The sequence below is a fragment of the Sander vitreus genome, chromosome 16, assembly GCF_031162955.1.
Source record: "Sander vitreus isolate 19-12246 chromosome 16, sanVit1, whole genome shotgun sequence".
NCBI lineage: Eukaryota > Metazoa > Chordata > Actinopteri > Perciformes > Percidae > Sander > Sander vitreus.
The window spans coordinates 4,438,809-4,451,170 of record NC_135870.1 but is presented as its reverse complement, the minus strand read 5'-3'; the positions used below and the strand labels follow the sequence as shown (position 1 = coordinate 4,451,170).

Here is a 12,362-nt window from a genome sequence, read left to right as displayed (position 1 = left end):
GTGTGTGTGTATTTCTAGTGCTTTGCAATTTGTGCCTTACACCTCTGTCATGCCAAAAAGTTAAACAAAATACAGATCTTTAATAACAATTTAGCTGAGACAGATGTTTTGTTGTCATTTGTTTTCCTTGGTATTTATTCCCTTCATTATAAAAAATGTCATTGTAACAAAATAAGTTGTTTTAAAGTCGTTCATCCCTTCATGACACAGTCTTTGAATGAGCATGAATGTAATCATACAAACAACCTTTGATATAACCTTTCACATGAAAAAGATATGTTGTGCTTCAATCGCTTTTTGAACCTTTTAACACATTTGGCTTTTTCATACAGAAATACTAATAACAATACTCATAACACTACTGTAAAGCACTAGCTCTAGCTCTCAGCCCAGTTGTATCCACTGAATGCTGAAGACAGTTAATGACTTGTGTTGTTGGTTAATGTTGGGAGAGCTCAGCTTTGGTCTGGTTCGACAGACAGACGGTGATGCCTAATCTGTTGGCTCCAGATACATTTTGTGGTCCCTCAACATATGATGCCAGGGGCGTCACTGATAACCCTGCATATGGTCAGGCACATCTACTGTACATGCACTTAGACACACTAACATCAATACAGACTCTGAGAAGCACACACAGAAGAGACACATACACTCATCCCTGTCCCTGATGAACGAGAGGTTTATGTCAAGCAAGACTCCTTTTTTTCATAAGATTTAAAGCCTTGGACGCACCTCCGCCTTTACAACTGCTCCAGAGTTTATACTGTAACACACCATAGTACACCGACTTGTGAAGCCATTAGACCGGCTCTGTATGTCTGTGTGAGAGGAGAGAGCCCACAGCTGGCCGTGTAACATCTTTATTGGTCCCAGTGGAAACAGTGGTTATGGCCACTCCAACTCAATTATTGCATCTTAGCTAGTGTCCCAGTGTAACAGTGATGAATATTCATGCATATAAACCAGCGAACAGTTGGTGTGTGTGTGTGTGTGTGTGTGTGTGTGTGTGTGCGTGTGTGTGTGCGTGTGTGCGTGTGCTACTCAAGTTTTTAGGGCCTTGTTGTACTCTTTACTTGAGTATTTCCATGTTCTGTCACTTCATGCTTCTACTCTATTACTTTTTGAGAGGGAAATATTGTATTGACGGATGTAGTTACTTTTCAGAAAGAGATTTTACATTAAAGAACGTAATAAACTTACTTTATCATTTTAAAAACATAACCTTTACTATTGCTCCTTAGAGTGATCTTTACAGTCCGAGGCTCAAAGAGGTAAAATGATCCCATATTTCACACAAAAAACAGACTAGAGAAAAAAAGAAAACAGTTTGAGCACCTGAACTTTCTTTTTTCTTTTACTTTTCCTATTAATGTTCTTCCGACCCCTCAGATTTATCTGTTGACCCTTTGGAGGGGCCCGACCCCTAGGTTGAGAACTTTTGGACTATCTAACTGTATATAAAGTAGTTAAAGTAGCTTCACCTGGAGCAGCTACAACAGTAACATGCTTTGACTTTTGCATTTTGCTCGTAATACTTAACTAGGACTTTGAAATGAAAGACTTTAACTTGTAACAGAGTATTTTTACATTGTTGTATTGGAACTTTCAAAAGTAAACAATTTTTGTGTGGACGGAGTAAGTTACGTCCACGTCTTTACCCACACATCACTTTTAGTTGTTTTTTTTTCAACATATTGACTCAGTTTAACAGGTTCAAATGAGGGTTTTTTTACCAAATGGCCGCAGCGGCTGTTGTTTCTTATCTGTGTGAGAATATGTGTTTCCAGTCTTCTGGGAAGATGCTTGCTCAGCAGCATTATTTCTCTACTGCAGTGTTTACAGGCTGCCTAGTCTATTAGAAGAACCTGTTTGAATCACGTTGCCCATCAAGATGAGAGAACTGTTAATTCCCAGACTGTGAGTAACTGCACTCTGCTGCAGAGGTCTGCTGGTTTAGATTCACAGGGTTTGATCATACCTCACCCTGGTAATAAGGTGCATTCAATTCTACAAAGAGGCATCCTCGCAATACAGATTGCTGTTTTTAATGACTCCCTCAGACCCTCTCAGGCTCTTAAATAATGATCTCACTCGCTGAGGTTTACAGCCCACAGCTCACAACTCACACAGCATGTCGTTATATCACCTACTGTGGGATAAGTGGGGTATTGACTTGGCAAAATGAACCCTCTTGTTTTAGTGATGGCCAAGTGACATCAGCACCACTTCATCCCTGTTGTTTGATAAAGACAAAAATTACAAAGACTGCACCAGAAAACTGTAGATCTTAAAGGATAAAGCTTATTTTTGTAGTTGTTGACATCACATCTGTCAGTTATGATAACTTTGTAGCTTACTCACCAGAAATGGTATCTAGCACTGCACATATAACGTTAGCCAAGAGTTTATGTTATAGCAGTGGGAAATTAACCATCAAAATTCATACTAATTTTTCAAACAATGCCTCTTTAATGTCACGAAGTTCACAAAAGCAGACTTCCAATTTGTAGCTAGCAGAGTTTACAAGCTGTAGTTGGCTAATTAGCTAACACAAACTAGCTGTAGCTGTAGTTAGCTAATTAGCTAACTCAAACTAGTAGCTGTAGTTAGCGCTTGGTTGAAAACGCCATCTTGAGATGACTTTTTAATGTTTTTAGCTGACTCATTTTAAAACTATAATCTATAAAAAAAAGAGGTATTAAATATTTTTGATGCCTACATGCATGATACAGCATGTCTTCAATATCTACTAAAAGAGTGGGCTAAAGCTAACATGTCTTGGCAAAAAGTCAGCATTTTCACCATCAATGATCCATGTGGCCCTAGTTAGCCTTACTTAACCTTATTATAGCATTATAAATATAAATGAAATTAGTTCTGTTATTTGTTCTGTTTGGATATTTACTAGAAAAAACATACTTGGACAAGCAACACAGAGGTTAGATTTATGTTCAATTGACTTATGATGAGTTATGCAAACAAAAGTCTCTTGGGTAGCAATGTTGCAAGTTGCTTCAGTGTCAACTTTGACCCAATAAAGAGCAGGACAGATCTGCTAACGGCAGCTGAAACTCTAAAATAGCCTAGCTAGCTGATGGACTTTGGAAGTAACGCTAAATTACTACTGCAGGTAGTAAGCTAGTTGCTGGACATGCTAACGTATACAGTTTACATTAGAGCAGATTAACACATTAATCCATGTGTAATTTTGCGTTTGTGTTTTTGGATGTGGAAAACGCTTAACAAAAGACACCACTTTAACAGTTATTACTATGTACTGCCTTAGATTTGACCTAATATTAAACCTACCGTTGTACACGTACTGTACAGTTTTCAATATTTTGGTGTGCTCATTTTGGTTTGACACAGAATAAAATGGTCTAGATATAATCAGGATAAACTCTTGGCTTTGCTTACAATCTGATCATGTTTCTTGCTAAACTTCTTATTTAAAAATGTTGCAGTTACTTTGGTCTCCTGGGGAGTTTAATCTTATCATAACCAATGGCAAAACCACGAAAATATAAGACCTAAGCTCTAAGTAAACTATTGAGGATTCAAAGTAAATCGTGTTTCCCTCTGGGACCAGAGGTATGGGCATGGTAATGTCCTTTTGTCAATGTAGTATAAAGTGCTGTTTATTGTTTGTCTGTGATGAGAAAATGCGAGCTGGTTCCAGGCTGCCAGGTGTGTCAGGAAGCTCTCAGCATCCTCCATCTCTAACAAATTACTCAAGGCCACATTTCCCTCTTCCTTCCACATCCTCTGTAGTGTTAAATCTGTTCAGTCACAAGCAACACTAGTGAAAAAAGAAGGCTAGATCCACTTTGTGTCCAGATGAAATGAGAGTGAAGGTTTTGTCTGTGTGTTTTGTGGCAGATTGTCTGATTTGCAGCGACATCAATCTCTATCATGTCTGGTTTATGTGATCCTCTCTCACTCGTACTCACCCTCTCTCTCTCTCTCTCTCCCGCCACTTGTGTCGCCATCTGTTCTCGATTAATGTGAGTTACGAGCAGTAATTGAAGCATCTGTTCATCCGGTGTGCATCCTTTGCTCTGACACACCAACATATAGCACCTCTCTCGCTATATCTCTCACTCTCTCCTTCATTTTGTTTGCCATTATTTCTCACTAATACACACACTCCTTCAACTTCTTCAGTCTTTTTTTAGCCGTTATGTTGGGCCCTCCAGAATGAACTATCTCAACATCTATTGGATGGATTGCCTTGAAATTTTATGCAGACATTAATGTTCGACAGAGGAATAATCCTACTGACTTTGGTTATCCCTTGACTTTTCGTCTAGCGCCATACATGAGGTTGATATTTGTGGTTTTGAGTGAAATGTCTCACCACCTACTTTCATCGAATGCCATTTGGATCATAGGATGAATTGTCATAACTTTGTGTATATGCTAGTGGCTGTGTCTTAAGCCGGCCGAAAAGCATTGACTTGTCAAAGTGGCAAACCACTAAGAATCGGCATTTGGCACATCAAAAAGAGTGACACACCACCGGTCAGTGATAAATGTGGTATCTGCCAGTGAAATTGAAGCAATAGTCAGTGTATAATTTTCAGACAGCATTGGCATAATCAACAGTAGCATATTAATAAGAATGGGTATACGGTGAAATATATATGACAGTGGAACATGAGCAATAAGCCAGTAGATTTGGCAGCAGTTTACCAAACAAACGGCAAGGCAATTTTATTATAAAGCACATTTCAGCAACAAGGCATTTCAAAGTGCTTTTCATGAAACATTAAAGGGCAGTTTAAAAGAATTAAAATCATTCATCAAAGAGAATAGAAAATAAAAATGAGCAAAGACAATAAAATACAAGAATAAAAGTTACAGCAGAAAGGAATAATTATTTGATTTAAACAAATGAAAACGTCAGCCTTGATTTAAAAGAACTGAGAGTTGCAGCGGACCTGCAGTTTTTGGGGAGTTTGTTCCAGATATGTGGTAAACTCCATGTTTAGTTTTGACTCACGTGACCCAGTCAACCTGAGAGGTCTGGATCACACTGTAGTATCAGTATGTAGCACAAGATCAGACGCTCGTAAAAATGCGATACGATTTTTGACTGTATCGGGAGGTCTTAGGATAATGACAGAACTGGGGCCACGTTATCAAATTTTATCACACAATTTCACAATCTCAAGACAGTTGTATGATGCCACGTGGGGGAAAAAATATAGATTATACTGAAGGTTAAGACATTCTCTCCGACGACGGACGGACATCAGGGCACTATATTGTTTCGAACGAATTATATTTTAGTTGACCGACCTTTACTTTTTGAGTGACACGGGGTGTACAGTGAGTTTTTAGAGATGTTTCTTGGAAAACAGCGCTATGAGAGCGGTAAGACTAGAGTAAACGGTAAAGCTAGACAGATAAACAATGAGCTGAAACTCACTATGAAGCTCCGTAAAGTCGAGAGGAGCTGCAGATTCAGATGAGAATTCTCTGTACGTTCATCACTACAAGCAAACCCTTCCACGTTGTTTTCACATTGTCATACTTTATTATTTAAATATTGATCAGAACTGCTTTAAAGCAGACCCTTAGTTTAGCAGCCCCAAGAGATGCCAGGATGATAATATATGAGTAGGGCTGGTATCTGAATTCAATACTTTTTAGGCACAGAGTGAATTGCCTCTAAAGTATCGAAAAATGCCTCGTCATTCAAAACCCAATTTCAATACCTAAGGAGTTTTTTTACCTGATGAAGGTCTAAGACCGAAACGTTATATTTTCTAAATAAATTATTGCTTGCGTAATGGTCGGTGTGCGGGACTTTTTCTAAGCTAAAAATACTTAAGGAGTAAATCTCATCAGCATCAGTGAGCAAATCAGCATGCAGCATGCTCCTAGAAAGATCTAATAATGCTGCTGATTGGCTGTCTAACATTACTTGTCGTAGAGACACGCAGGAAAAAGTCTACGTTACACAGAGACGGGGCTCACGTAGTAGGAGCTGAAAAATAAATAAAAAGATTTGTGCCGTAATGTTGTAATTCATTTTTTGTGTAATTAAATTGGTATCGCTTAGGAACCGGTATCAAAGTCACGATATTAGTATTGGTACCGGTATCGAAAATCTTTATGCGAGACCCAGCCCTATATATGAACAAAACAATAAATACATAAAAAATATAAGTACTGTAGGTGCAGACACACTCACACCAGGATTATTCTTGTCCCTTTTATTGATCCCTTCACTTTAACTGACACAGACCTGTCAGCTGATGTTAAAGAGGCTGTCTAAATGCTCGAGTGTGTGTGTGTGTGTGTGTGTGTGTGTGTAAAATACCTCAGACACTACCAGAGCAGTTTGTGAAGAGACTCTGTAATCTGACAAGATATTTTTGAGATGCTCCAGAACAACTGCTGAGAGACAGACGGGGAAAAATAAAAAAAAATGAGACAGAAAGTGTGTTAATGTGTGTCTGAGATGTGTGTGTGTGTGTGAGAGAGAGAGAGCCTGTCTGGACTGTATACCCCCTGTATGTGCTTAGCAGGCAGCGTAGCCAGACTGAGCTAATAGGCAGGATGTGTGTGAGCGGGAGGCTGGAGGTGGTGGTGGAAGCAGACTCTTCCTGCTGTCACTTTCTGTCTGGCTCTGGCATGTTTACACCCTTGATGGGGGTAAAAAGCTCTGACACACACACACACACACACACACACACACACGCATACACTTGCACACACACACTCTCAATCTTACCTATTGTGCTGTACATTCATGCAGAGAAAATACCCATCTTGCTATGATTATAATCACCCTCATCTGACTGAAATTATCCTCCCAGAAGCTTCCCCCAATCAAAAGTAGTCAAGAATAGGACATGAATGCCTAAATGAGAAACACTGCATCCTCCACACAGCAGCCAAATCAATGTGAAGGCGACAGATTTTTTTGGGGGCAGTGCTAAGTAGAGGTAGGCAGACAGGTGGGGCGTCCATATGTCCCCCCCCAGCCACCAGCCTGGCTACCTCTTCCCAGTCCAGCCCCGCCGCTCTCCCCTCCAGCCTGGACGAGGGTCAGAGGGCAGGCTGCTGTCTCTCTCTCCTCAGCATGGACACTTGGCATCAGAGTCAGGAGCTAACACTGAGCCGCCGTCCTGTATTCCAGCCATTGTTGACTGGTATATTTGCTACTGCTATAAAATGGTTTTCTCCATGTCAAATAGATGGGGAGGTGTCTCAATTTAAAGGGGAACTGCTTACAGGTGTTGGGGAGTAATAATAATAATAATAATTTGTATTTGATATAGCACCTTTTACAGACAAAGTCACAAAGTGCTTCACACAATAAGCATTTGTTAAAATACAGTAGGATCCAAAACAGAAAATAGGCAAGTAAAAGTAAATACAATACCAATGAAGGTAAAAGATTCAAAGACTAAAAACCCAAAGTTACAAACATGAGACAAAAGCGAGTTTAAACAAGTGTGTCTTCAGCTGCTTTTTAAAAGCATCAACCAAGACTGCAGGACGTAAGTTAATAGGAAGGGCGTTCCACAGAGTCGGAGCCACCGCTTCAAAGGAACGGTCACCTTTAGTTTTTTAAACGAGTGCGTGGGACCACCGGTAATCCCCGGTTAGAAGACCTGAGGGACCTGTTAGTAGTGTACGGATGGAGTACTAGTGCATATGTGGAAAAAAAAATAATTGTATAAATCCTTTAGTGTCTCCAGAGGAAGCTATGTGAAGTCTTATAAAATGTGATTAGGGCTGCAGCTAATGATTATTTTCATTTTTGATTAACGACAATGATTTCCTGGTTTAATGGAGTTTTGTTGTTGTTAAAATGTCAAAAATCAGTGTTTCCTAAAGTCCAAGATGACGTCCTCAAATGTCTTGTTTTGTCCACAACTCAAAGATATTCAGTTTGCTGTTACCGGGGAGTGAAGAAACTAGAACATATTCATATTTAACAAGCTGGAATCAGATAATTTTTACTATTTTCATAAAAAATGACTCAAACTGATTAATCGATTCATCTTTACAGCTCTACAAGTGATGTTTTACTTGAGTGGAGTATTTAGTGACATATTTACTCAATTTCAGGCATCTAACTGGAAAAAAACTCAGAAAATAGTGACAAATAATCTTGTAAAGCCCTTCAAATATCTTGTTTTCTCCAACAGCCTAACATAATCAGCTACTGATACTGCAGCACAAAGTAAGTTGTAAGCTAATTTAAGCCATACTGTAGTTAACTCTGTGCCAAATACCATCTTTTCAATCTGATATGCGAGTATTCTGCGAATATTGATGACAGCCAGCAAAAATAGATGCAAGTTAATCGAGAAAAAAATGCAAATTGAGCAAACGGAAAAGAAAAGACCATACGGTCAATAAATGAATCTGATTATATTACCACTGTAGCTGTAACAGATTTCAGTGTATGAGGGATATGACCCCAGCTGTAATTACCAACCATTTATCCCACTTTGTGTCAATCAACAGTGAAATGACACAGTGTCCTGTTCACATTCTGCTCCCAACACCAACACAGCCGCTAAAGGCTTAATGCATTTGATTAGTCGTGACTTCCCATTCGTTTCAATGAAGCTGTCTGAAGACGCGGGGAAGGACAAAGACAGCGGCGAGTGCAGAAAGTGGCAGCCGGGACAGGAGCTGCCATGTAATCTAATTCCTCTTTTCTTTGTCTTCATTCATTCTCTGTCATGACAGATTATGTTTAAGGAGGAGAGAGGGATAGGATGATAAATGAGAGAGAGAAAAAAGGAGAGGAATGAAGGGGAGAAGAAAGAGAGCGGTAGACAGGACAATTAAGTTACAGTCTGGTCGGCAGTGAGAGAAGAGGAGAGCGGTGTTTGTGTGTCCTCCGCATGAATCTCATGTCATGATTCATTGTCTCTAATGTTGCTGTGAAATGCAGGAGGAGTCCTAACAAAGTGTGAGCTGTTTGTGTGTACATACATGTGAAGGAAACAGTGGGTACGTCCCATGTCCTTAAATTGCATCCACGTTTCCTTTCCTTGCTTCCCTTGAGGAAATCATGCGAGGAGAGAGGAAACGAGGAAATGTGTTCTAAGAGGGATGAGACCAAGGGGGTAAGCGAGCGTCTGGCAAGCATAGCTCCTATGGCGCCATTTTGATGCTAACAAGCCATCACCCGCCGTTAGCATCCCATTGACTGCCATTCATTTTGACGTCACTTTGACAGCGAATAACTTTACATCTGAAACGTTTAACGACTTTATTTGTCCATTGTTTATTTCTAAAGAAACACAACAATGTATAAAAGGCTCCATTACCTTGTTTCTCACGTTATGGCTCCGTAGCAGACGTTTTTGTAAAAATAGGCAAACGATTGTGTCATAACCAAGTGACTTACTGTCGCATAGTAGAGGAATTAACGTATAGTACAGGAGAAGCTCGCAGGCAGTTACGACTTACATTAGCTGTTTAAGTTTAATTACTAATGTTAACTAGCATTTTAGGTAGCAGTAATTAGCCTGTGTCTATGTTATCTCCTTACATACCTACTCTCTCCGTCTCTGCAAGATTGGGAATGATTGAGATTTCTCTTGGCACAGCAACCAGAAGACTTCCAACTTTCAGACAGGTTGCTCACGTCACATTTACGTCATCTCTCTCAGTTGGAGGCTGCTCAGTAACGCTCGGCGCTCACTGGAAAAGTGCTTCTAATATCCATCACTGGTCTCCGTCCAGAGGAACAGGATGGTCAACATTTCTTTTACTGTCTATGGATGAACGTCCTTTCCTCTGAAGTGTCACGTGAATTTGTCAGCTGTGTGGGCCCGTTTCTATAGCATCAAATAACTAATAAAAACCGAACTTATCAAAAACAGTAACACTTGAACATTCGTCAGCCGAATAAAAACAACCTAAAATGACAGAAATTGAGTCCTTCTGTTTTCTGCTACTTTATACTACTATTTTAAACTTGATGTGATGGGAAACAGGGAGCCAGTGGAGGTTCTGAAGGATGTAGAAAGGTTGTAGAAATGTTGTCAGGGGGGTTTTAGAAGTTTTTTTAATTGTAGAGAAGAGAGTCTTGGGGTTGTTGGAGCCGGAGTGTATATACACTGTGAGTGGTAGTAGGACCGGCCAGTGTTTAGGGCGTTTTTGTATTGAAGGTAGTCTGTGTATGCGTGGAGGTGAACTGTTAAACCGGTTTTATTGTAGATACTTTCCAGCTGACGTTTGCGGGACTTCATTTAAAGGTCCCATGACATGGTGGTCTTTGGATGCTTTTATATAGACCTTAGTGGTCCCCTAATACTGTATCTGAAGTCTCTTTTATATAGACCTTAGTGGTCCCCTAATATGTATCTGAAGTCTCTTTTATATAGGCCTTAGTGGTCCCCTAATACTGTATCTAAAGTCTCTTTTATATAGACCTTAGTGGTCCCCTAATACTGTATCTGAAGTCTCTTTTATATAGACCTTAGTGGTCCCCTAATACTGTATCTGAAGTCTCTTTTGTATAGACCTTAGTGGTCCCCTAATACTGTATCTGAAGTCTCTTTTATATAGACCTTAGTGGTCCCCTAATACTGTATCTGAAGTCTCTTTTATATAGACCTTAGTGGTCCCCTAATACTGTATCTGAAGTCTCTTTTATATAGACCTTAGTGGTCCCCTAATACTGTATCTGAAGTCTCTTTTATATAGACCTTAGTGGTCCCCTAATATGTATCTGAAGTCTCTTTTATATAGGCCTTAGTGGTCCCCTAATACTGTATCTGAAGTCTCTTTTATATAGGCCTTAGTGGTCCCCTAATACTGTATCTGAAGTCTCTTTTATATAGACCTTAGTGGTCCCCTAATACTGTATCTGAAGTCTCTTTTGTATAGACCTTAGTGGTCCCCTAATACTGTATCTGAAGTCTCTTTTATATAGACCTTAGTGGTCCCCTAATACTGTATCTGAAGTCTCTTTTATATAGACCTTAGTGGTCCCCTAATACTGTATCTGAAGTCTCTTTCCCAAAATTCAGCCTTGGTGCAGAATTACAGCCACTAGAGCCAGTCCCACAATGAACTTTCCTTAGGATGTGCCATTTCTGAGTCTGTAGCTTTAAATGCTATTGAGGAGGAGAGAGGGGGGCAAGGTGGAGGATGGGGCTGTGGCCTTGACCAACTGCCACTTTGCTCGTTTGAAAGCCATGATGTCTCTCTCTCTCTCTCTCTCTCATTGGTGGGCCAAATTCTCTGGGTGGGCAAAGCAGAGAAAGGGGAGGTAACCTTTCCCCTTATGACATCATAAGGAGGAGATTCCAGATTGGCCCATCTGAGCTTTCATTTTCTCAAAGGCAGAGCAGGATACCCAGGGCTCGGTTTACACCTATCACCATTTCTAGCCACTGGGGGACCATAGGCAGGCCGGGGGAACTCATATTAATGTTAAAATTTAATTGTTAATGAAATTTTCATGCCATGGGACCTTTAAGTTCAGGAGTGTACCAGGGGGCTGAGTGTGAAGGAGACAGTTTTAGTAATGATGGGAGCCAGCAGGTCGAGACAGGAGGACAGTGTTGTTGTAGTACAACACTCTGAAATATCTCAACTTTGGAATTTATTGAAATTTAGCACAGACATTCATGATCCTCAGAGGATGAATCCAAACTACTTTGGTGATCCCCTGACTTTTCCTCTAGCACTACTATAAGGTTGGCAATTTTAGTTTGATCAGGATTTGCATGCTAACGAGCTAAACTTAGATAGAGAACATAGTTAACGTAATACCTGCGTAACATCACCGACATCACGTCGGAGCGACGGGTAAAAATACACAAGCACAAATATAAAAAGCCTCATTTAAACCCCTTCAACTGTTAACGACTACTTTTTCTTCTTCCTGCAGGCCTACTTTCGTCAGGGGGTTGCCCTGCAGTACCTGGGTCGTCATGCCGACGCCCTGGCAGCGTTCGCCTCCGGCCTCGCCCAGGACCCCAAGAGTCTCCAGCTGCTCGTCGGCATGGTGGAGGCTGCCATGAAATCTCCCCTCAGAGGTACAGCCGAGTTCACATGCTGCCTGTCATCTTTTTCCGCTTCGTTCATCTCATCTTTCTTACAACAGATTTATATATTCATACATTTGTTTGTTTGACTCCTCTCCCATAACTTTGTGTTTGAGAAGTTGTATGAGAGGAGATTGAGATGTACAGTAGGCTCTTAGGGAAACTGTAAAGTTACCATTTTCCTTTCGTTCTGCTTTTCACTCTGGGATAAAAGACGCCTCCTGAGGATTCAGATATCGCAAAGAAATGGATGCACATTTGATGTGACAAAGAGGGAGAAAAGAGAAAGAAGAAAAGTGAGATGTAGAAAATGAATAAAAC

General features: G+C 40.3%; 1 protein-coding gene across 3 annotated transcripts in view; it reads left to right on the top strand.

The window, feature by feature from the left end:
- ttc28 (tetratricopeptide repeat domain 28) overlaps positions 1-12,362 on the top strand; it is a 156,202-nt gene that overhangs the window by 65,401 nt on the left and 78,439 nt on the right. For all 3 annotated transcript variants that reach the window (XM_078271274.1, XM_078271273.1, XM_078271275.1), the window contains one exon: positions 11,885-12,032. In XM_078271274.1, coding sequence (XP_078127400.1) covers positions 11,885-12,032 — 148 coding nt within the window. The remainder of the gene's footprint in view (positions 1-11,884; positions 12,033-12,362) is intronic.